This window comes from Echiichthys vipera (genome assembly GCF_963691815.1).
Source record: "Echiichthys vipera genome assembly, chromosome: 2".
Taxonomy (NCBI): Eukaryota; Metazoa; Chordata; class Actinopteri; order Perciformes; family Trachinidae; genus Echiichthys; species Echiichthys vipera.
In genome coordinates this window covers 35,813,961-35,836,213 of record NC_139827.1, presented here as the reverse complement: position 1 = coordinate 35,836,213, position 22,253 = coordinate 35,813,961, and the positions used below count along the sequence as shown (strand labels likewise).

General features: G+C 41.1%; 1 protein-coding gene across 1 annotated transcript in view; it reads left to right on the top strand.

Annotated features, from left to right (window-relative positions):
- LOC310962402 (glycine receptor subunit alpha-3-like) overlaps window positions 1–22,253 on the top strand; it is a gene marked incomplete at both ends in the record, with an annotated part of 105,170 nt that overhangs the window by 65,243 nt on the left and 17,674 nt on the right. The window contains 2 exons of the mRNA XM_083934866.1: window positions 15,593–15,816; window positions 18,433–18,515. Of these exons, the coding sequence (XP_083790992.1) occupies window positions 15,593–15,816; window positions 18,433–18,515 (307 nt within the window). The remainder of the gene's footprint in view (window positions 1–15,592; window positions 15,817–18,432; window positions 18,516–22,253) is intronic.

Genomic DNA, 22,253 nt, shown 5'->3' with positions numbered 1-22,253 from the left:
CATAGTCAGAATCAGAAATACTCCGTTTAACAATCCCAGGGGGAAATTATTTAAAGTTTAGTGATTAAGGAAATAGACATTTTCCCAGCACAAAAGCCTCTTGTAGAAGATACTCTATGTTAATTAATTACTCGTTAAGGGGAACCACTGCCAGTTGAAACAGGACTATGGACTAAACTCTACAGAAGTTTTACCAACTGTAGAAGTTAGAAAGAAACTCCAAAATTTTTGTTTTTATAAGTCCAATCTCATAAACTGAAGGAGCTAATTCTCGATTAGCATTGACCACAGTTCTGCAAAGAATGATATCACAGACGACTTTGGATTTTGTAATTTTATTTACTGACTATGGTTACAGGGAATGATTTAATCTGAAAAATACCAACCAGAACATAAATAATAATAATAATAAATAAATGACCATTTTTACGTGACTGAGCAGAATGGCAAAAGCGATGATGGAGGGAAAATTAAAGCTATGGTCTACATTCTGAAAATCAGTTGAGCCTCTGAGACAGATTTGATAAAAGCGCATCCCGGACGGATGGCTCCCTTTGGTCGATTTCTATGCAGGCCAACAGCTGATAGACTGAATGGATTTTTTTGGTTCTTTTAGCTTCATATTGTGTAGACCGGACTACAGGACCGTAATCGCCGAATAAACAACGTTAATAATAATTACCAACATTACAAATCGTAGACCATAGCTTTAAACCTAACGAAAGCTAAATTTAATGCTGATATTTAAACAAAACCAAACTTTTATTTAAAACAGGAAAATGTATTGGAATAGCAACATTCAACCAGCCCTGATCATCACCATAACCAAACAAAGCCATCGCTCCCACTTCCAGTTGTTAAATGATGGAGTCCAGTAGAAAGAAAGAGTTGTACGGGTCGGTGCTAGTGTTGTAGCTTTAGCAGCCTGGATCAGGAGCCTTTTTCCACCATACAATGGGGCGGCTTTTACAGCAGTCAGCAAGTGAGTTTTCGACTCACAAACACCATTGTTTCACTAAAATTACATACATTATCTGATGACTTTTAATATCTAGTTTTCATGACATTAAATCATTATTTTCAGTATTACAGACCAAAATTAGAAACACACCCACACATCACCATCAGGGGGAGTCTTAAGGCAATAAAGGCTCATGGTTATATGAGCCAAAGGAACATCTTGCAGACTGTAGTCCGTTTCATCGGACACCTGTTCTTGAAGTGTCACCTTGACAGTTGTGTTTATCAAAAGATTCAATCTAACTTCAACGGTCCTGGGAGGGTTGGCAAAGAAAGCATCTTTAGTTGAAGTGTTTTCTTAAAGATCAAAGGTCATTTGTGCCAAAAGGGGTTCTTGAGAGGATACTGTGATTTATATCCATGGAAGAGCTCTCGTTGAGACGTCTGGTCAGGCAGTAAAGGTGGAAGGGTGAGAGCAAAGAGGGGGGCCAGGATACCTTGATAAACATCCTCAATTTATCCTCAATTATGGGCAGGGGGTTTTGATGAAAACATCTGGCTGGTAAGGGTGTCACCACAGGAGGTGCGATATCCCCCCTGAGGGAGAGAGAGAGAGGGCAAATCCTACACTCAACACAAACACAAATAAACACACAGGAGCATGGGATGGTTTCAGTCATTCTGGTCTTTACAATCACAACGATGCTTTATTCATTCTCCTTTTACTTTAATTAATGACAATGGCTTCTGTCCAAGCTGCAAGTCCCTTTGACTTTCATTTATCTCCAAATATATAATTTTCGAGATGTGTTGGGACCATAGACTGTATTAAAAAATAGATGTAGCATAGATGGAGAGACCACCAGAGACAAGTGATAACTGAATAGCTGAAATCACATCTGTAGGTGTAGACGTTCAGGATAACCCCAGGCAGGCAGTGAATCACTGTACAATGAATTGTATCTCCAGCTCTGATTAGGTTTCTGCATCAGTGGACAATGAGACACTAAGAAATCTACATGATTCTAATGATGAGTAAATAAAGAATAAAGTGTTTATAACTCTAATCCTGCATTTGTAAATATCATTTGTTACAGTGCTGCATGCTGTTGCATCAGAAGTAAAGAGAAAACACATCTGATGAAATAAAAATTGTTGCCATTTGGCTGATGGACAAAACAGTACATGCCCCCTGCATGTAGGCCAAAAGCATCAGCACAGGTTGTTAGGCAAGGCAAGGCAAGGCAGCTTTATTTGTATAGCACTTTTCATACACAAGGCAGACTCAAAGTGCTTCACAGCACAACATGTCATGAATTCAAATGCATTACAGAAAGACAAAGAGAATAAAAACATAGACAATAATCAAAACAGTGCGGACGTTAAAAGTGCGAAGATTTAGCAGAAAGCTAAGGTGAACATAAAAGTTTTCAGTCTAGTTTTAAAAGTGGTCAGAGTGGGTGAAAGTCTCACATCTTCAGGAAGTTTATTCCAGCTGTTTGTTGCATAATGACTGAAAGATGCTTTCCCTTGATTTGAGTTTACTCTGCGAACCACTAACAGATTGGTCTCAGAGGATCTTAGTGATCTAGAAGGCTTATGTAGTGGGAGCATATCAGTGATATACCTCGGCCCTAGACCATGTAGTGATTTATATGTGAGCAGGAGGATTTTGAAATCAATTCTCTGACGTACAGGAAGCCAGTGTAATGATTTAAGAATTGGTGTAATGTGCTCACATTTTTTGGTCTTTGTTAGAACTCGAGCAGCAGCAGTCTGAACAAGCTGTAGCTGCCTGACAGTTTTTTTGGGAAGACCTGCAAGGAGACCGTTACAGTAGTCTAGCCTACTGGTTATAAAGGCATGGACAAGTTTTTCTAAGTCTTGAGCTGACATGAGCCCTCTAAGTCTTGTTACATTTTTAAGGTGATAATAGGCCGATTTTGTTACTGATTTGATGTGACTGTTGAAATGTAAATCAGAATCCATAATAACCCCAAGATTTCTGGCTTTATTTGAGGTTTTCAGGGACAGTGATTGAAGGTGTTGGATGACTTTAAACCTTTCTTTCTTAGCACCAAAAACAATTATCTCAGTTTTATCCTCATTTAGTTGAAGGAAATTTTGGCACATCCAGTGTTTGACTTGCTCAATGCACTGGCACAGAAGATCTATGGGGCGATAGTCATTTGGTGATAGTGCTACATAGATTTGGGTGTCATCGGCATAGCAATGGTGGTCAATGTTATTATTTTGCATGATTTGTCCTAGTGGGAGCATATAGATGTTAATAGTAATAGTAATAGTAGCATATAGTGTGTTAGTGTCACACCTAAATCAAACTGCCCCTTGTTAAATTTCATTAGCCACATCTGTGCTCACCATACAATGACTCTGGCTCTGTTGGAAGTGTAGTGAAGTGAAAGAGTAGTGATGTCACTTACAGTCAGTGAACAGAGTGAGCAGATATGCTCATTGCCTTTTACAGTGCACTCTGTTAATTTTCTAGGGACCTGAACTTGCAGTGCAATGGAGTAATACTGGCATCAGGACACACTCAGTTCACTGCGCGTGAGAAGCCCTGTGTTTTTGCCAGATGCTTATGCTTCTCATATTCTCATGGACCATTTAAATCATTCAAATAATGAACAAATGGCCTAAATTTCCACCAAAGCTGCTGCACAAAAAGGAATCTCAGACCATTTATAATAATATTCCTGAGTTACGTTGCCATCCCCTCCCCCACTTAAGCTAGGCTTATCTCCTCTTATTGTTTTGAATTCCCACATAGATAACCCTAATTTAACATGTTAAAGCAGCTGGGAAGACAGTTAGACAGATGCCAGTACACTTATGCTGACTAAACTACTGTTTAATGTGATGCTGTGATCAATTATGATTCCATACGGTTTGTTTAACAGCATTTAAAGTTAAGAAGAGTTAGTGAGTCACTGTGGGGAAACTATTTAATCTAATGGTTTAGATAGGTTTGAACAAGGGATTCTTTTTCTTCATAAGTTATTTCAGAAGTGGTTAAGGAAATTGAGGCTGAAATAGAACATTGTATAATAACTGGTTCACAAAATGGATTAGATACCATCATAAACCTCAGGTAATGGACTGATTTGCTTACCTGGGGCAAATAATTTATGGCTTGGGAGCCTGACCCTTTGGCCAACTGTTGCAACATAATAGCCATACAGTATGTTAGTGCCTATAATCCCCAATAATATGGTACACTGAGCAGCCTGGATGATTGGTTATAGGAAGCTCCTTGAAATTGTTTGGCCTACCTATTGCGAAAATTGGAAAGTAAATGGCATGGGGCGAGGTTTCACCATTCTGCACCATTGATGCTGGAAGGTACATACAGGTTTTGGAGCAACATATGCTGCCATCCAAACAACGTCTTTTTCAGGGACGTCCCTGCTTATTTCAGCAAAACAATGTCAAGCCACATCCTGCACGTGTTACAACAGCATGGCTTCGTAGTAAAAGAGGGCGGGTACTTGACTGGCCTGCTGCAGTCCAGACCTGTCTCGCGTTGAAAATGTGTAACGTGTGAAGCGACAACAGAGCGAGCTGATTGAGAAAGGAGTAGAGGGTGTCGTTGTAGATTGTGATCAGGTCTGTAAGCGAGGCATTCTGGATGAGGGCTGAGTCAGGGGTGGTGTTGGCCAAAAGAGATAAGAGAGAAGGATGGATGGATGGATGGATGGATTTAAGATTACGTAGAGTTAGGGAGAGCTTCTGCTCCACTGGAGGGGTGGGGATGAGAATGTCCAAAGTGATGGCTAGATGTTGGGATGGTTATTGAACTTGTAGTGATATTTTGTCTATAAAATGTGGCTATTCCCACCACTACCATGGGGGCGTTGCCTGTCCGTTTTACTCTGTTTTTTGCTATGTCTCTGTTATGCAGAGAAAGTCCAGATTATTGACAGTTCATTGAGTATGAGGCCCTTTGAGTTTGAAGTGTGGTTGGTTGAATATTGCTATTTTAATTATTTTAGAAATGATAGATCCATATAGCCTATATCAAAAGATATTATTGGTTCTCATTCTATATACTATGTATTTTATCCATAATGTGCGTAATCCTTTGGCCCACTACCTGAATGTTTCCTGTTGCTGTAGCAGCGGACATTAAAGTACAGCCATAAAATTACAATTTGGCATTTTTGAACTAAATCCATTACAAGTACCAACAGTCATACACCTTAGGAACTTAACTGACGTGTTGTCACAAGTTATATCTTGCATGGTGTTTCTGTATCAAAGGCATGTTAATGAGCGGTGCGGTTATCTTTCTCTGATCTGCAGTTTATGAAAACTGTTGTCTGCTGGTGTTCATCAAACACAATAAAAAGTATTTCACTTTCACTTTTGTCAGGCTCAAAGTCACAGAGCACAGCCCTGAAGGACCATTAGCTTGCAAGTAGAACACAGACAGATCAAGATATGCACTGCTCAGCTGTGTTAGCAGGACACACAACAAGAGATCCACTGAAAGCTAGCATCGATGTTTTGTATTATTTGCAGAGAAAACAAGTTTACCTGACTGCTCTTCCTGAGGTTCGTTCGTTTTTTTCATTCCTTTTCTTAACCTGAAGGATAATTGTCATATATTATATTGTCACGTTTATTAGACGTTCATTGGCACAACGGGATTGGAAGGCAGGGCCCTCCCTAATTTGCGGGGCCCTACGCACCTTGCGTAGTTTGTGTATATGGCAGGATGGCGCTGGTTGTCACTCCTTTTTCTTTTTTGGTGCCATTTTACAGAGAGGCAGTATAAAAGAGTCTAACCTTCACCGAATATCATGTAGTCTATAGCCTATCTACAGATCACATTTCTTTGACACTAAAGACAACAGAATTTGACTTCTAACACTGCAACAAGGCACATTCTGAATGCCACTGCAAATACCCTTATAACTAACTTAATTTTGATCTGATGTGCCTTAGAATAGTTCCCTCACAAAAAGAAATGTAAAATGATACATTACATGAATAATAACAACTTTGATTAATCAATTCAGTTAAATTTTATTTACAGTGCCAAATCATAACAAAAGTTCTCAAGATACTTTATATATAGAGTAGGTCAAGACCACACTCCAAGACTTCTCCCATGAGCATCAACATGTCGCACTATGCAGCCGTGGCTTAGAGGTAGAGTGGGTCGTCCATTTGTGAGCGTCCGTGGGGGATGCATGAGGCAAAAATTCGACATGAAGCGAGCAGTCTATTAAAAAAATCTTGCAGGTTCCGGGCTCTCCCGAATACTGTGCAGGAGGAGCCATCCTGCAACTTGCGCACCTGGCTGGCAAGGTGGGCGCTGGGATAGTGTTCAAAAGTCGCCAGTGATAAAGCAAAGTACAAAATAAAGTCGCTCTGTCCAGGAGGAATAACAAAAAACAAGGTGAACAAAATAATTAAGGACGAAAATAACGAAGACGCTCCTACCAGGAGGAAAAAACAAATGACACAAGAGAATTCAAAAACGTAAAACTTACTTGGACTAAACAAGGAATACAAATACCTGAACGTGGAAATAAAGAACTCGAAGGCATGAACAAGACTGTGGGAAAAAAATGCTGGATACTTTCAACACAAGGTCCAAAATAATCTGGCATGGGACAGGGGGGAAGACAGACTTTATACACATGAGGGAAGGGGAACCACAGGTGGAAACAATCGGGAATCAGGGAATGACGTCAGACCGGTGACACAAGAGGAAGGGCAAGTGACCTGGAATGAGAGGAGAGAAATAAAACAGGAAATTCACAAGACAAAAACCCAAAGACAGGACAAACCTTACTGCGGCGTGACACAATCAAATCTAATAGAGGGATAAATGCAATACTACGGCTCTTATTATCAGTGTCAACGTGAATATTAAAATCTCCTGATAAAATGAGTACTTTATCAGATTTATAGACTAAATTTGACACAAACTCTGAGAATTCAGATGGAAATTCAGAGTACGGACCAGGAGCATGGTACACTATAACAAGTATGATTGGCTGCACAGTTTTCCAGATTAAATCTGAAAGATAAAGAACAAGACTTTCAAATGAATTATAATTTAGTTATGGTTTAGGGTTGATTAATAGGCCTGAGTCATAAATAGCTGCAACGCCTCCTCTGCAACCACTGCCTTGAGGAATATGAATATTAATATGACTGGGAGGAGTGGATTAATTTAGGCTAACATATTCTTCATGACACAGCCAGGTTTCAGTCAGACAGAGTACATCAATATGGTTTATCTGATATCAGATAATTTACTAATACAGCTTTAGATGGCAGAGATCTGATGTTTAAAAGTCCACATTTTATGTTACAACTTTGTTGCACTATTGCAGAGTTGGTGTTAATTTTTATAAAGTTTCTCTGTATAACTCCTCTTTTGTTAATTTTTTATTTAATTATTCAAATGATCGTGGGGCAGACAGAGTTTGTATAGGATACTGAGCTGGAAAATGCATCACAGGGGGCGGAGAGAGTGTTGATCCCAACACTGGGTTGTTGTCATGGTTTAAGACCGTAAACAAATTAGGCCAAGTTCTAAGATATGAGAGGGGGGGCATCCAAAGTTGGATAAATACCATTTCTCCTAATAAGACCAGGTTTTTCCCCAGAAAGACTACCAATTATCTATGAAGCCCACATTATTTGCTGGGCACCAACTCAACAGCCAGCGGCGGAATGATGATATGCGGCTATACATCATCGCTAATCAAGTTCGGCAGGGGACCAGAGAGAATTACTGAGTCTGTTTTTGCATCCGCACACACCAACTCAACATTAACTTTAATGACTTTTGATGACGTAGTTGGGTGTGTATTTAGGTTTATACTTAGCCAGCAGTTTCAAATCTACTTCTGGATTTCCCGTCACTTTGGCTCCTGAAGAATATTGGTTTTAACACAGTTTCTGGTTTTTATATTTGGGATCACTCGTGCCCAGCTTTTATTGTATTTCTTTTTTTTTTAAACATGGACCAAAACTTTTAACCATCAGGCCTGTAGTTGCCTCTGATTACGCCAGAGAAGTAAAACACGGAAGTTGTGACGCCGAATGGCACTGGCGAGGCACACTTTTTTTTTTAAAAAAACTTTTTTTTTTACTCTGCCGTGGGATCTAAAAGCAACTACTGAAGTGGGCTGCCTGCCCAGGAGTAAGGAAGGTCTCCTTAGACATTTCGGCTCCAGGGCCAGAATTAAACTCACCTCCTTGTGGTGGTTTGTGTCCCGGGGTGACGGATCTCCCTACCCTCCCAAAACTCAAGGAGAGCGCCTCTGGCCTGAAGGCTGACCTCAAGAAGAGGGAAAAATCCTCCTGGATTTCTCCACCGTCACCTCGACCAAGACGAAGCTTGTCGCCCATCTTAGTGCTTCCAGTGCTGGTGACCGGACAATGACGGCCACGGACAACACCACCCTGCCATGGACTGGCTCCATCACCACCGGATCTCCAGCACCAGCACTCGCCGATTCTCGCTGGCACCACCAGGGAGCCAAGCCCAAGTCATCGGCTGCCTCCAACTCCTGTCTTCGCCCCGCGGAGTGTCTGTGCTCCATCAGGGATAACGAAGTGGTGGCTGGCGAGCTCAAATCCACTCAACCGAGTGAACCCTGGTCAGTGGTGAACAGGAGCACTGGGGCTCGTCTATCTCTCCCTCTTCCGCCTCCGGATCTACCAATCGCCTCCACCAGCTGCACCTGTGGCTTAAAAGATACTTCCTGGGGAAAAGTAATCCATTTGTGGACAATTTTATGGCTTCTTTAAACAGACCACACCTTTTTAACCAAACCAGCAGGGGTCAAGGCTTTTATCCGTCAACATTGACCTGACTCTCCAGTCCTGCACCACTGCCACCTCCTAACTGCACCCACACACAGGCCCTCTGCACCTCACTCACACTCACCTTCACCCCGCCTACCTCCACCATACACGCCCCTCCCTCAATGCCCCTAGTGGCAAAGGATTCCTTAAACTATAAAGAACACTTTAAACATGAACAAAGTCTTTTCAACAGCTACTCAGCATTTGAGTACCATGCCTTTGTTTTTAGCAGCCCACCTATTCTCTGTATAACAGTCTACAGACCACCTCAGTATTCTACTTCTTTTATTAGTGAATTTTAAGAACTTTTATCCATTATTCGTACCACTTTTAGCAGAAATTTAATAACCAGTGAGTTTAACCAACATGTGGACATCTCCTCAGACTCAATGTCCAAAGACTTTTTAAACCTTTTAAACTGCCTTGATTTTAAGCAACATGTCATGCAGCCGACCCAAAGCAGAGGGCGCCCCTCAGACCTGCTTATTTCTTTTGGCCTGTCCATTGGGGCGTCCTCTGTTGTGGACCTAGCTGTATCTGACCACTTTTGTGTGTTTTTTACAATCACAAGTTTTAATCAGCAGAAGGTCCCTGTGAGAACAGTGAGAAAATGCTACCTAACTTCTGAAGTGTCTGCAAATGTTATCCAGATCTTACAGAGCACTCCTGCCAAATTTTACCAGCACCCTGCGATTCTATCACTGACAAACTGAACAACAAAATTAAGACAACACTGAGCTCAGTGGCTCAACTTTTTATTAAAAGAAGACCTACACCCCCATGGAGAACTAAGGAAGAAAAAAAAACTCAAAAGGGACTGCAGGATTGCTGAGAGGAGATGGAGGAAAACAAAAACCTCAAATTTTACAATAACACAGTCAAACAGGAAAGAGTCTCCCAATTCTGAAAACTAATCAATGACCATAAATATAACCCCAGATTCCTATTTTCCACAATTGATCTTTTAACTAAAACAATTTTTAAAAGCCCCACTAGATAACATCCTTTCTGAGGACTTTGCAGGTCACTTCAGAAGAAAAATCAATGACATCAGATCCAGTTTTTTATTAGCAGCTTTTAACACCTTGATCATCATCATCATTGCTTTTACCGGAGGAAACACTGGAGAATTTTGCCCTGGTTGATGCGAGGACACTTGGTCAAGTTTTCTCCCAGGTAAAGCCCCCAACCTGCCTTTTAGATCTAATTCCCACACCATTTTTGAAAACACTCTACGGATTCTTTCAGGAACAGCTGTTGTATCTGGTGAATTGCTCCCTTCAGACAGGTGTCTTCCCCACCTCCTTTAAAATGGCGGTTGTGAAGCCCCTTCTGAAGAAGAGTGATTGAGACCCCAATGTTTTAAATAACAGTCTGTATCCAACTTACCATTTTTAAGAAAGATCTTAGAAAAAATTGTTTTTAATCATGTAAACAATTTTCGAAACTCAAATCCTATTTTAAAGATCCATCAGTCTGGTTTTAGGAGGAACCACAGTACAGAGACAGCACCTTTTTTAAATTACATCAGGTGTAATTTAGATAATCATAAACTCACAGTCTTGTTACTGCTGGATCTAACTGCCTCCTTCGATACAGTAGACCATCACATTTTATTAAATAGACTGAGGAACCCGGTTGGCCTCTAATGTTTTTAATGTTTTTAACTGGTTCACATCCTACCTTACAGATTGAAGTTTCTTTGTAAGTATGGATACTTGTTCCTGAGGAACCAATAAGATAAAGTGTGGGGTTCCCCAAGGGTCAATTTTCCAACTCTTTTGAATCTTTACATGTTTCCCTTTGAGGACGTCATCAGGAGGCACGGCATCAGCTTTCATAGTCATGCTGACGATACGCAACTGTACATCGCCGTGTCTCCTGATGACACAGGGCCAATTGATGCCCCTTTTAACTGCATTGTAGACATCAAGTCATGGATGGCAGCAAACTTCCTGCAGCTCAACCAGGACAAAACAGAGGTTTTAGTCATTGATCCTGAAGGCCAGAGAGAGAAACCTTTACCAATGTTACAGGATTTTAAACCCTCAAAATCTGTAAAAAAAAAAAATGTGGTAGTGATTTTTGACTCTGAGCTCTCTTTTATTCCACACTTCAAAAACATATCAAAGATAGGTTTTTACCATCTTAAGAATATAGCCAGAGTCCGCCCTTTTCTCTCTCAGACCAGCACGGAGGTGCTGATGCATGTTGTTATCTCTTGTCATTTAGATTATTGTAATGCCCTGCTCTCTGGTCTTCGCAAAAAGAACATGTACAACTTACAATTACTACAGAACTCAGCCGAACGCATACTGACGAGGACCAGAGGGCGGGAGCACATTACACCAGTTTTAAAATCACTGTATTGGCTCCCTGTGTGCTTCAGGATCGATTTTTAAGGTTCTTTTACTAGTTTTTAAATGTCTTAATGGTCTCTGGCCTTCTTATTTATCTGCAATACTTTAACCCTATCAACCCTTGCAGACCCTGAGGTCCTCTGGTGCTGGGCTTTTAACCATACCACAAATAAGAACCAAAAACATAGGGAGGCGGCATTAAGTTATTATGGCCCATAATAACCTCATAGCCACGGAGAATGTTGATGTTTTTAAAAAAAGATGCTGAAGACCCATCTTTTTAATCAGGCTTTTAACTGACCTGCTTGATTCTTTCTAATTCCCATATGGCTCTTTTTAATTTTTTAATCTATTCCTTTCATCTTATTTTACAGTTTTGACAGTTTTATTCCCTCAGTTCTTAGTAAAATAAGATAAAAGGAATAGAAGCTGTTTTATTCCCTCAGTTTTTAGCTTCTGTACCTTTTTATCTTATTTTACAGTTTTAGCCCCTCGGTTTTCCAGTGTTTCCTCCAGGGGGCCGACCACACAGGGAGTTGTCTCTGGTCCACCGATTGGGGTGCTGTACCTAGTGATGTCCAAATGAAGCTTCATGAAGCATTAGTTGTATTTGTTGAGCCCACTGGATGGAGCTCTTGGTTTAAAGAAAAATACTCAATGGATGGTGATTCAGTGTGTTTTCAACCCTTTGTTGAAAAGAGAGCTCCATGAAGTGGACTCAGAAGAAAAGGAAAATGCTTCATGAAGCTTCATTGGACATCACTAGCTGTACCGTGGACAGCCCTGGCCCAGGTGTCAGAGCCTCCTGTCTGCCTGGGCTGGGGGGGTCCCTGTGGCGGCGCCCCCTGCAGCCATGGACCATTATTCCACTCTCAGTGTGCGCGGCCCCCAAAGGTAGATTCTACCTCACCTCAGATCTCAGTGCCCAGCCATGTCTCCTCAGCAACAGCTAGTGTATGTGCGTGGATGTGGTGTGGGTGTGTGTATGGCTATGTGTGCGCATGGGTGTTTATGTCTTTGTGTGTCTCTGTGTGTATATTCTTTGGGGTGGGAGGTTTGGGTTTTCATGTGTTTCTTTGTTGTTCATGTTTTGTTTTGTTTTTTTGTTTGGCTTTTATTTTCTGTAAGGCACTTTGTGCTACTGTAAAAAGTATGAAAAGTGCCACATAAATAAAGATGAATTTGATTTGATTTGAAATATGACTCATATGACGCATTTGACTATGGTCCCTGGTGACGCTAAGTTCACATTTCTCAGAATGGAGCTGCTTATAACCAGTGTTGTTTCCTCAGCTGGTGTGTCACTGAGTGGAGAAGCCTTGTTTGAAACATGAATGGGTGGATGGTTAGCTGCAGGGTTCAGCTTAGTGCTTTGCTGTCCTCAGCCAACAGTGTAACAACGGGCCGCTGTTACCTGTCGGGACCTGTCGTCTTAATAATTCTGCAAGTTGAGCGGCATCAGCTTGTCCCGCAAACTACAGCTACTGCAGAGGGCAAGTTAAGTCAAGGGTATTAAGACCACCTCATACCACCCCTAGACGGAAGGGCTGGTGGAACGATTCAACCAAACTCTCAAGAACATGCTGCAGAAGTTTGTCTCCCATACAGGCTCAGATTGGGACCAATGGCTGCCATTCCTGCTTTTTCACATACCGTGAGGTGCCACGAGCTTCAACAGGGTTCTCGCCCTTGGAGCTTTTCTATAGTTGTACAGTGAGTGGGCCACTGGATCTTCTGAGACAGCACTGGGAGAATCTGATGTTTTCCCTAGCACATGAGGACTGCGCAGGTCAACCAGAAGACTAGTTTGACAAAAAGGCCAGGGACAGGACTTCTTATCCAGGCCAGCAGGTGTTGCTGCTCCTCCCAACCAGTGACTCTAAGTTGTTTGCCAAATGGCAGGGCCCTTACCAGGTCACCAATCACCTTGGGAAGGTAACCTATGAACTGTACATAAGACAAAAAAGTATAAAGGTTTTCAGGTTAATTTGTTAAAGGAGTTCCAGGCACCTCCACTGCCAGTCCAGCTGCCTGTCCGGCGACAGTTACTCATCCGGGCCTTGGACAGGGAAGAAGAGAGGGAACAGTCCTTCCCCACTAACATCCCAGAGCCCACTTCAGTGGATGTGTCCCATCTTCAGCAGTGCCTCTGCAGGAGACTGAGAGGTAGAGAGGGCCGCTGCTCCTCCTGAGCCACAAGCTCCTGGAGCGGGAGACAAGATATTGCACTGAGGGGGGGGTGTAATGACGAATAATTGTATACGGTTAACATTGTGGCACATAAGGGTAAATAAAATTTAAAAATCTATTTATTGAATGGCTTATATTGTAGGAAAGTAAGCCTACATTTATTATGGCTAGAATATATTAGTAGCCGAATTAAATATGAATAACTCGACTCGTTAAATTTTAGGATTTAATTTACCTCGAAGTAGCGCACCACACCAAAATAAGACAGGATGTTTATTAAACTTTGGTGAAGGTTTAATACCTGTTAGCATTTAAAGTAATTGATTGTTTAAAATTTTATCAGTCTCATCTTGAACGCATTAGTTCGTACCACCGCCTCATCAGGGACCAACACTTTCTGTACAGAACGGAAGACTCTCACAACGACGTAAAGTTATAAACATTTATTTGACTAACTAGCAAGGAGAATACAGGATAGTGCAACACTGAATAGAGAAGTGAAAAAGGGTTAAATGTGGATATAAAAAAGTTTAAGACCAGAGTGATTCAGACCTACGGGGCTGGTTTATAATATTACTGGCAGACTTAAACTGTCTCTAATTAGCCGGCCAACAGAACTCGGATCAGACTTTAATTAACACCACGTTTCAACCAGGAGTTGTATTAAAAGGCCAACCTTACTTTGACGTTGATATAACAGTCGCCCATGCAAGTTTCCTAGGTCCTAGTCCCGGTGTTTGGCGGACCTTAGTTCTGGTCTGTAGACTGGGTCAGCTGCGCAGTTGGATCGGCGGGCTTGTCTGGTCCCATCCCAGCTTTGATTCAGCTCTTCAGGTTGCTTGCCTCTGGAGGTTGTTTGTGGGTTGACAAAAATTCTGACCGGTTCTGAACTAGAGTTTGATGCAATTTGCATGAGGGGTTTTACTATACTTATAAAAGATAACAATGTGTCATAGAAAACTTAGAAAATCGCTCGATAAAAATAGATTAATAAACGAAAATACTTTAGTAAGAAAACAAAATATACAGTAACGTCTCTTGCTAACTTTGGATTAACAAAGTTGAACAAAAGAAACAAAACGCAGGAAGCGCAGAAGAGGGGAAGAAGAGGGGAGAGTTGAAAGAGATGCAGTAAAGAGAGTGAAGTAAAAGTAAGTGAAGAGCGTGAGAGACAGCAGTCCCCAGATGTTGATTTAGGATAAAAGGGTCCTTCCATCTCATATTGAACCAAGTATAAAAACGTCTTATCTCCCACTCCCTTCCTGTGACGCTGAGCAGAAAAGCAGACACAGAGGACTCACATGGAGCACTTCCTATGGGGTCCTACAATACTTTGCAGCATGCAGAGAGAGGGGGGGTCACGCCATGGGGTCTGTGTTGGGTTTGTGTTCGTTTGTGAACACACATGTAGACATAAGTGATATGTAGCCAGACAGTCGCGTTTGTTCAGTATAAGTGAATCAAGTAGCGACAATAACAGCACAGTCAAACTAACTTAACATGTAAACTTCCCTATGCTGTCTTCTCTTCCTCCCAGGGTGTTCGGGCAAAAAAAGTTTCCTGGGGGCACGCGCACATATATATATAGTAGGGTAGGAGGGTATAGGAGGGTAACAGCATGTGGGACAGCGGTAGAGGGGATTTGGGTTACTGTTAAGTGTATTAAATGATGTGTTAGATTAGTTAATATTGATAAGATGTGTTCATGTAGATGTTAGTGTTTATCCAGTGTGTATATGTATGTGTATAAAGGCGTTTGTAAATATTTAGGAGTAGGATGTATATTTTGTATATAGTAGAAAACCCTCAGTTTACTTGGTATCTGTCAGCCAATATGCTTGCTGATGCGGCTTTATAAGGCCAACCTGTGTGTGTGTTTGTGTGTGTATGTGTGTGCATGTGTGTAGGGGTTGTTGTGCCTGTTTGCCGTGTGCCTATGTCAGGATGGGCCGCCTGTTTCACACTGGTAGAAATTAAAAGCAAGTGCCACCTGACCTCTTGTGCTGTGCCTCATTTGCCCCCATGGCCGCTCGGGCATTGTAACAAACAGTCACCGAGCTGCTCAGGCATTGCAGAGGGAGGGCTAGCAGAAGCTAATGCTACACTATGTGGCTCCGGTATAATAGGTGGTTTTAGGGAGTCAAACAGTTACTTCAGTTTCCATCGAAGTGTTTTTTTTCTAAATATCTCCGTGAGCGACGTATTAATGTTATTCTCTGTGTCTGTAGGACTACCGTGTAAATATCTTCCTGCGTCAGCAGTGGAATGACCCCAGGCTGGCCTATGCTGAATATCCAGATGACTCCCTGGACTTGGACCCCTCTATGTTAGACTCCATATGGAAACCAGACCTGTTCTTTGCCAATGAGAAGGGGGCCCACTTTCATGAAGTCACTACAGATAACAAGCTGCTCAGGATATTTAAAAATGGGAATGTTTTGTACTCTATAAGGTAAGTGTGTGTGTGTGTGTGTGTGTGTGTGTGTGTGTGTATGTGTGTGTGTTTGTGTGTGTGTGTGTGTGTGTGTCGGGGGGGGGGGGGTGCTGTGTGAAGCAAATGTGGTCATTCATATCTGAGTGAATACGACATAAAGAGACAAGTAGCTTTCATTTTAAGCAAACTGAGAAGCTATAGGGTCCTGTCTTCATGACTCAAGGAGCGGAGCATAATGTGAACACACGGTGATGCACTTTTAGCATGTTCACGGCTAGAGGCACACAAGAAAAGGAACAAGATGGGATCCGGAGGAATACATTATCTATGGTGTGAATACAGCATAGTACTGTAGTTCTGTGTGATGGTGCACCATTAGGATTTCTCTTTTTATCAGTGACCTTACTGAAGAATGAAAGCTTTAGAATAATATTGCAATATGTTTACCCTATATCGCAATTCACAATATACAGTATATTGCAATACCCGATATACAGTTTATCACAATATTTTAAAATATCCTTTAAAGCACTTCGTAAATTCTCAATTTAACCCTGTAATGCAAAAAGTCACATCAGCATGATGATTCTAGTAGCCACTGCAACCTGTCTCCATTCAAACATTCTGGTTTATTCTGGTTTTCAGTTGGAACTATTTCAGACTTACATGCAACATAACAACCAAGATAAATTTAACCAAATAGTAAGCTATTCATACCCAGCAGTTGCACACACATGGGCTTTTAACAGCTGATAACTGCGTAAAAATGTATAGTTGTGACGTAAGTACAACTGAGGGAGGGACCCAAACACGAAACTCAGTTCAAGGTGCTTTATTGGTGCAGTATTTAGGAGGAAATCAGGCTGGCTTAAGCAGGGTGCAGGCGAGTGTGGACACTCCTGGACGCAGGGAAAACAAGGTAAGTGTTTGTACAACACACTAGGGGAAAAATCTCAAAAAATAACAACAGAAGTCAGGGCAGTGTACCACATGGGAGACAGGATGATCTGACGAAGAGTGACTGGAGAGACCGGGTTTTAACTGTGGTTGATGATTAAGAACAGGTGTGTTGCCTGCACACCTGCCAGCTGTTAGACCTGCTCCTAGGAGAGAGGCAGACAGACACGGGGGAGGGGAGGAAACACTAGGAACACCGATTCATGACAAGCTGAATGCCTATTTGTTTTAGTCTGTTCAGTCAGTACAGTCTGCATATATATTATACAACGTGTATTGCTTGGTTATATAGCATATTTTATAAACCTTTTATTAAAGTCTGTTTTGACGTTAGCTACTATTTTTAAATGAATTAGCCGGCATTGGCAACATACGAGTTAGCTTGCTTGTCTCTAATCTTGCCCCAGGGTCAAATATGCACACATAACATATTCAATGAGTATCACAGTCTGAAGGGGGGTGGGTAGGGGTTGAAGAAGAGGCTATCATGCTCTCATGCGTCGATTGGGATTGTGAATTCAAATTTAATTACGGACTTTTTTTGCGGGGGTGGGCATGAAAATGAAAAAGCAATGTCATCATTTTTCTTTTTAGTTGTGTCATAAAATGAGCAGTCTTAAAAACGAAAAAGAAAATGCAGTATGGATGATCTATTACTCATTTTATGTACGAGTCAAATAATGCAGCTATGACCTTGAAATGAAAAAGCCTTTCTGCTAATGCGCTTTAATTTTTAATTTTCAAATTTGACATTTTAAATTGAATTTTGGTAACTATTTGCTGGGTCATATTTTGAAAATGAAATTTAAAATGTCCATTACATTTTCATTTTAATTAAGTTACAAAATGAGCAATCTTGAAGAAGAAAATTAAAAGCCGTTTTGATGATTTATTATTTATTCTATTTTTTTAGTCAAAAAATGCAGCTGTATTCGGATAATGAAAAAGCACTTATGGAACAGATTTGCCTCAATACACGTCAGCATATTCTAATGAACAGCTTTGTGCGATATCATATGAACATCTCTGCACAGAAATCCGTATGATATCTTACGAAGTGCTCATTGGTCACACACTCGCCCAGGAGAGTGTGTACATATTGCCCACCCCTAGAAGAATGAATTTGTACTTGGTTCAAACAATAATGCAATTTTATAATATCTTCTGATATAATTGTGCTTTGATTTCCAGTGCAGGAGCCAACAACATGCTTTCTCCCAACATAATGACACTGAACAATACAAAACAACAAAATGGGGAGCTAGCCTGTGGTTCTGTTCAGATCCAAATTGAAAGTCTTTTTTCATTTCCAAGCCCTGACAAATACTATATGTTTTTTTAAAATCCCCAAGAATGTGTGAACGTGTCTGCTACATGCATTGTTAATGCTCCCAGCTCTTTGCCTTTCAACATGTGACGCTGATAAAAGTATTATAGAAGTGTATTGCTGTATGCAAGTGTGTTTGTCTTTAATGCCTTTCCAACCCTCTGACTGTACTTTCTAGAGGATATTTGACTTAGTGCTGCATTAATATAAAATAAGTGTAAATAAATACTAATAAATATAAAGTAATAAAGTGTTTTCATTCCGTACAACATTTACGGATGACTTAAAACCCTGCTGTCACTGTCTTTGGCTCATTTCTCAGTTGTTCTCTTCTCTCTCTTTGCTTTCAGACTAACATTAACTCTGTCATGCCCCATGGATCTAAAAAACTTCCCTATGGATGTTCAGACGTGTATCATGCAGCTAGAGAGCTGTAAGTGCATTATAAACACACACACACACACACACACACACAGACACACGCGCGCACACACACACACACGCACACACACAAACACACAGACACACACACACACACACACACACACACACACACACACACACACACACACAAACAAACACACACACATCTATAGTTCTGTACTTATGAGTATGGAGCCCATTTCCTAGCCCTTTACTTTAATCAACCATCACAACTAAATGCTCAACCCCAACCTTAAACCTTGCACCCCCTTATCCTAGTTCTAATCATGCTATAGTTTGGAATTAAGGACATATTTTCCTAATTTGTATGCTTTCAATCACATCAGATAGCTATTACAAGTGAAAATAAATGTGCACACAGACGTGTAGTGGTATATACAGTATACAATTCAATTTGATTCAGTTTCACCTTGGTATTACATGGAACTACATGCTTCACTAGTTTGGCTGATTTCTTTCCTCACCACCATTGCCCCCTCCTCCTCTGGTTTATTATTCATCACATTATTTATCAAATCAGAGTGGAGCTTTTATTGCATCTGTATATTGTCACTACATTATGCATTCTCAGCCTAAAGGGCTTCATGGCAGTAGGCTTCTATCTGTGAGCAGCATCCATGATTCAGTTTGTTAAAAAAAGAATGCCTCTCACATCAGTGTCTGCAAATCAACAATGTCAGTCACACATTTTTGATTAATAACTTAACATCGCTCAGCCTGTGCTCTATCAGTCCTCCTGCTTCACTTTATTATTCCTTATAATTAGGGATGCTCGATATTGGCTTTTCTGCCGATATCCGATATTCCGATATTGTCCAACCCTTAATTTCCGATACCGATATCACCCGATACCGATATCACCCGATACCGATATCACCCGATACCGATATATGCAGCCTTTTTACACCAAAATTCATCACATATCACCTATTATGGAATTAACACATTATGCCTAATTTTATTGTGATGCCCCACTGGATGCATACATAGATGCAACACGGCTTTTCAAATGTAAACACAGTCTGTACAAAATAAGTTATTGAAAAAAGTGCCATTCATTTAATTGTTTGTGTTTTTAGAGAGAATATTTTGCCTCAAACAACACTACAGACAACATCACAACAAGGAAGATGCATAGCTTCAGTCCAGAGTAGTAAACAAACTTAGTTTTCTTTTCCCAGACTGAGTAACTTGACAAATAATACAATCAATAAATTAGCAGTCAAGCTCAACATGCTAACCTGTATTGGATCTAATGGATACAGCACCAGAAATTAGCTTCTCGACGTGACGGTAAACAACGCTGTACAGTTCGGGTAAGCACTGGTCTGAGAAACACTTGTGACTGGGCGTTATACAGACATAACGGGGCTCGAGGAACTCCACACGTTTGGTGAATCCGGCATCCTGAACGATAGAAAAAGTTTTTTTCTTGGTGTCGGCTGTTGCTTCTTTCCATCACTTTGCTGCACAGATGTAGCGAATAACTCCGCTTGATTCTTCTTGAGGTGGATGATCAAATGTGATGTATTAAAGGAAGACGCCTTGTTTCCTCCTCTCATAACCGACGCCTTGCAGTCATTGCAAAGCGCACATTCACTATTAGGAGGTGACACTTGGAAATACTTCCAAACCACGGACATCTCATGCACCGGGCAGGCTGAAGCTTGTTAGCCACGGTTAGCAACCTACGAGTGAGCGTGTTGTTGTTGTTATACGTCATCAAGCACGCGCCTGTAAACGGCCCGTGTTGCATTCAGGTACACTCGGAAATGCTGAAGCCTACGGCCCGTGTTGCATTCAGGTACACTCGGAAATGCTGAAGCCTACAGAACTAACATCGGTTGTAAAAACCCGATACCGATAATTCCCGATATTACATTTTTAACTCAATATCGGCCGATAATATCGGTGGGCCGATATTATCGGACATCCCTACTTATAATTGTGATGGCTTCTTTGTTCATGCTATATATCCTCTATCTCACTGATGTGCATGCTGGGATCTGTATCTATACCCACAAAGTCCCTGTAGGTCTAGAGCAGCATGCTAAGCCCACATGGACTTTGTGAGTCTAGATTGATCTGTGCATGGTACTGAATGTTCAGCATGCTGCTTGGATTCATACAGGGAGCAGAACTTGTACCACCTGTACACCTGCACAGACAGAAGCTGGATACTGTAAAGGATCCAGTGAATTCAAACACGTGTACATTGAATAAACTCTGGTACTGTAATTGTTAGTGAAGTACAAATGTGTGGATAAAGATGTGCTAACAATTACACATTATATTATATGTACTTTCCCATATTAACCTTCCATTTACTTTTCTGTTTATATCAACGTATTATAAAATTTTCATTCATCCATATGTTAGTAGTCAAGTATCATCGTCCTCCCCTCCACTTACCCCTCATGGATACAGTATTAAAGCAGACATGTGGTCGTATCTTTTTAAGGAAACACAAAGTCGTGTTTAATAATGTTTGTAGGGCCATGATGACTAATTCATCCTTTGTCCAATCAGGAGCGTAGTCTGGCCACAGGAGACACATTATCTGTCTCCATTGGTGGTTTTATTCTGCTCCAGCCCACTGGCCAGAGGCATTACCACACATAGATGTAGTTCAGTTTATATATATATATATATATATATATATATATATATATGGTGTATGCATATGAGCTCATTTGTATTGCTGTGTTGCTGCTCTCTCTGAGGAAAAATAAAGACATGCACATACAGACAGAGAGAGGATGAGAGGAAATTATTCCAGTCATGACTTGATGCATGTTTAAATTTAATATACCACATTGCATATACTGTAGCTACGTATAATGTAAAGTATGAAATTGAATTGAAGGGTAACACAATATGACGATTATCCCTACTCAGGTAATCTCACTTTTATCAGTAATATGATGATTGATGGAGACACTGTTACCACCAGGGACCAAAAGCTAGGACACTTGTGTGGAAGTTTTTTTTTTTTTTTTTTTTTTTTAAACATGGTAGGCATGTTGGAAAAAAGACTTTTCTGAGTGGTAAGTAGCAAAATGAGCTACATGTTTTGCGTAAGGCTGTAGGCTTGAAGCAGCTGGTTTCGCTAAAACCTGATTGGACAGTGCACTGACCACATGCATCCTAATGTGGCCTCTACTCTCTCAGTCATCCTGTGTGTGTGTGTGTGTGTGTGTGTGTGTGTGTGTGTGTGTGTGTGTGTGTGTGTGTGTGTGTGTGTGTGTGTGTGTGTGTGTGTGTGTGTGTGTGTGTGTGTGTGTGTGTGTGTGTGTGTGTGTGTTTGTATGTGTGTGTGTGTGTGTGTGTGTGTGTGTGTGTGTGTGTGTGTGTCCAAATTCCTTGTATTTGTTGATTCCACTAGATGGAGCTCTTGGTTTAAAGAAAAAGGCTCAATGAATGGTGATTCAGTGTGTTTTCAACCCTTTGGTGAACAGAGAGCTCCATCTAGAGGACTCAGAAAATAAAGACAATGCTTCATGAAGCTTCATTTAGACATCACTAATTGTTGCCTTTTTGCTGACTATTCCAATCAGAGTGTCTGTGAAGACATTCCCTCCTTAGACTTGTCGGACCCGGTTCCGGGTCGCTGCTCGACCGGTCGGAGCACAGAGCAACCTTTAGCGTTATTTAGACTCCGGTTCCGGCGCTGTGTAAAGCGGCAGCCAGTAACAGTTGCTCCCTCTCCTTTCCGCACTTTTTTGCT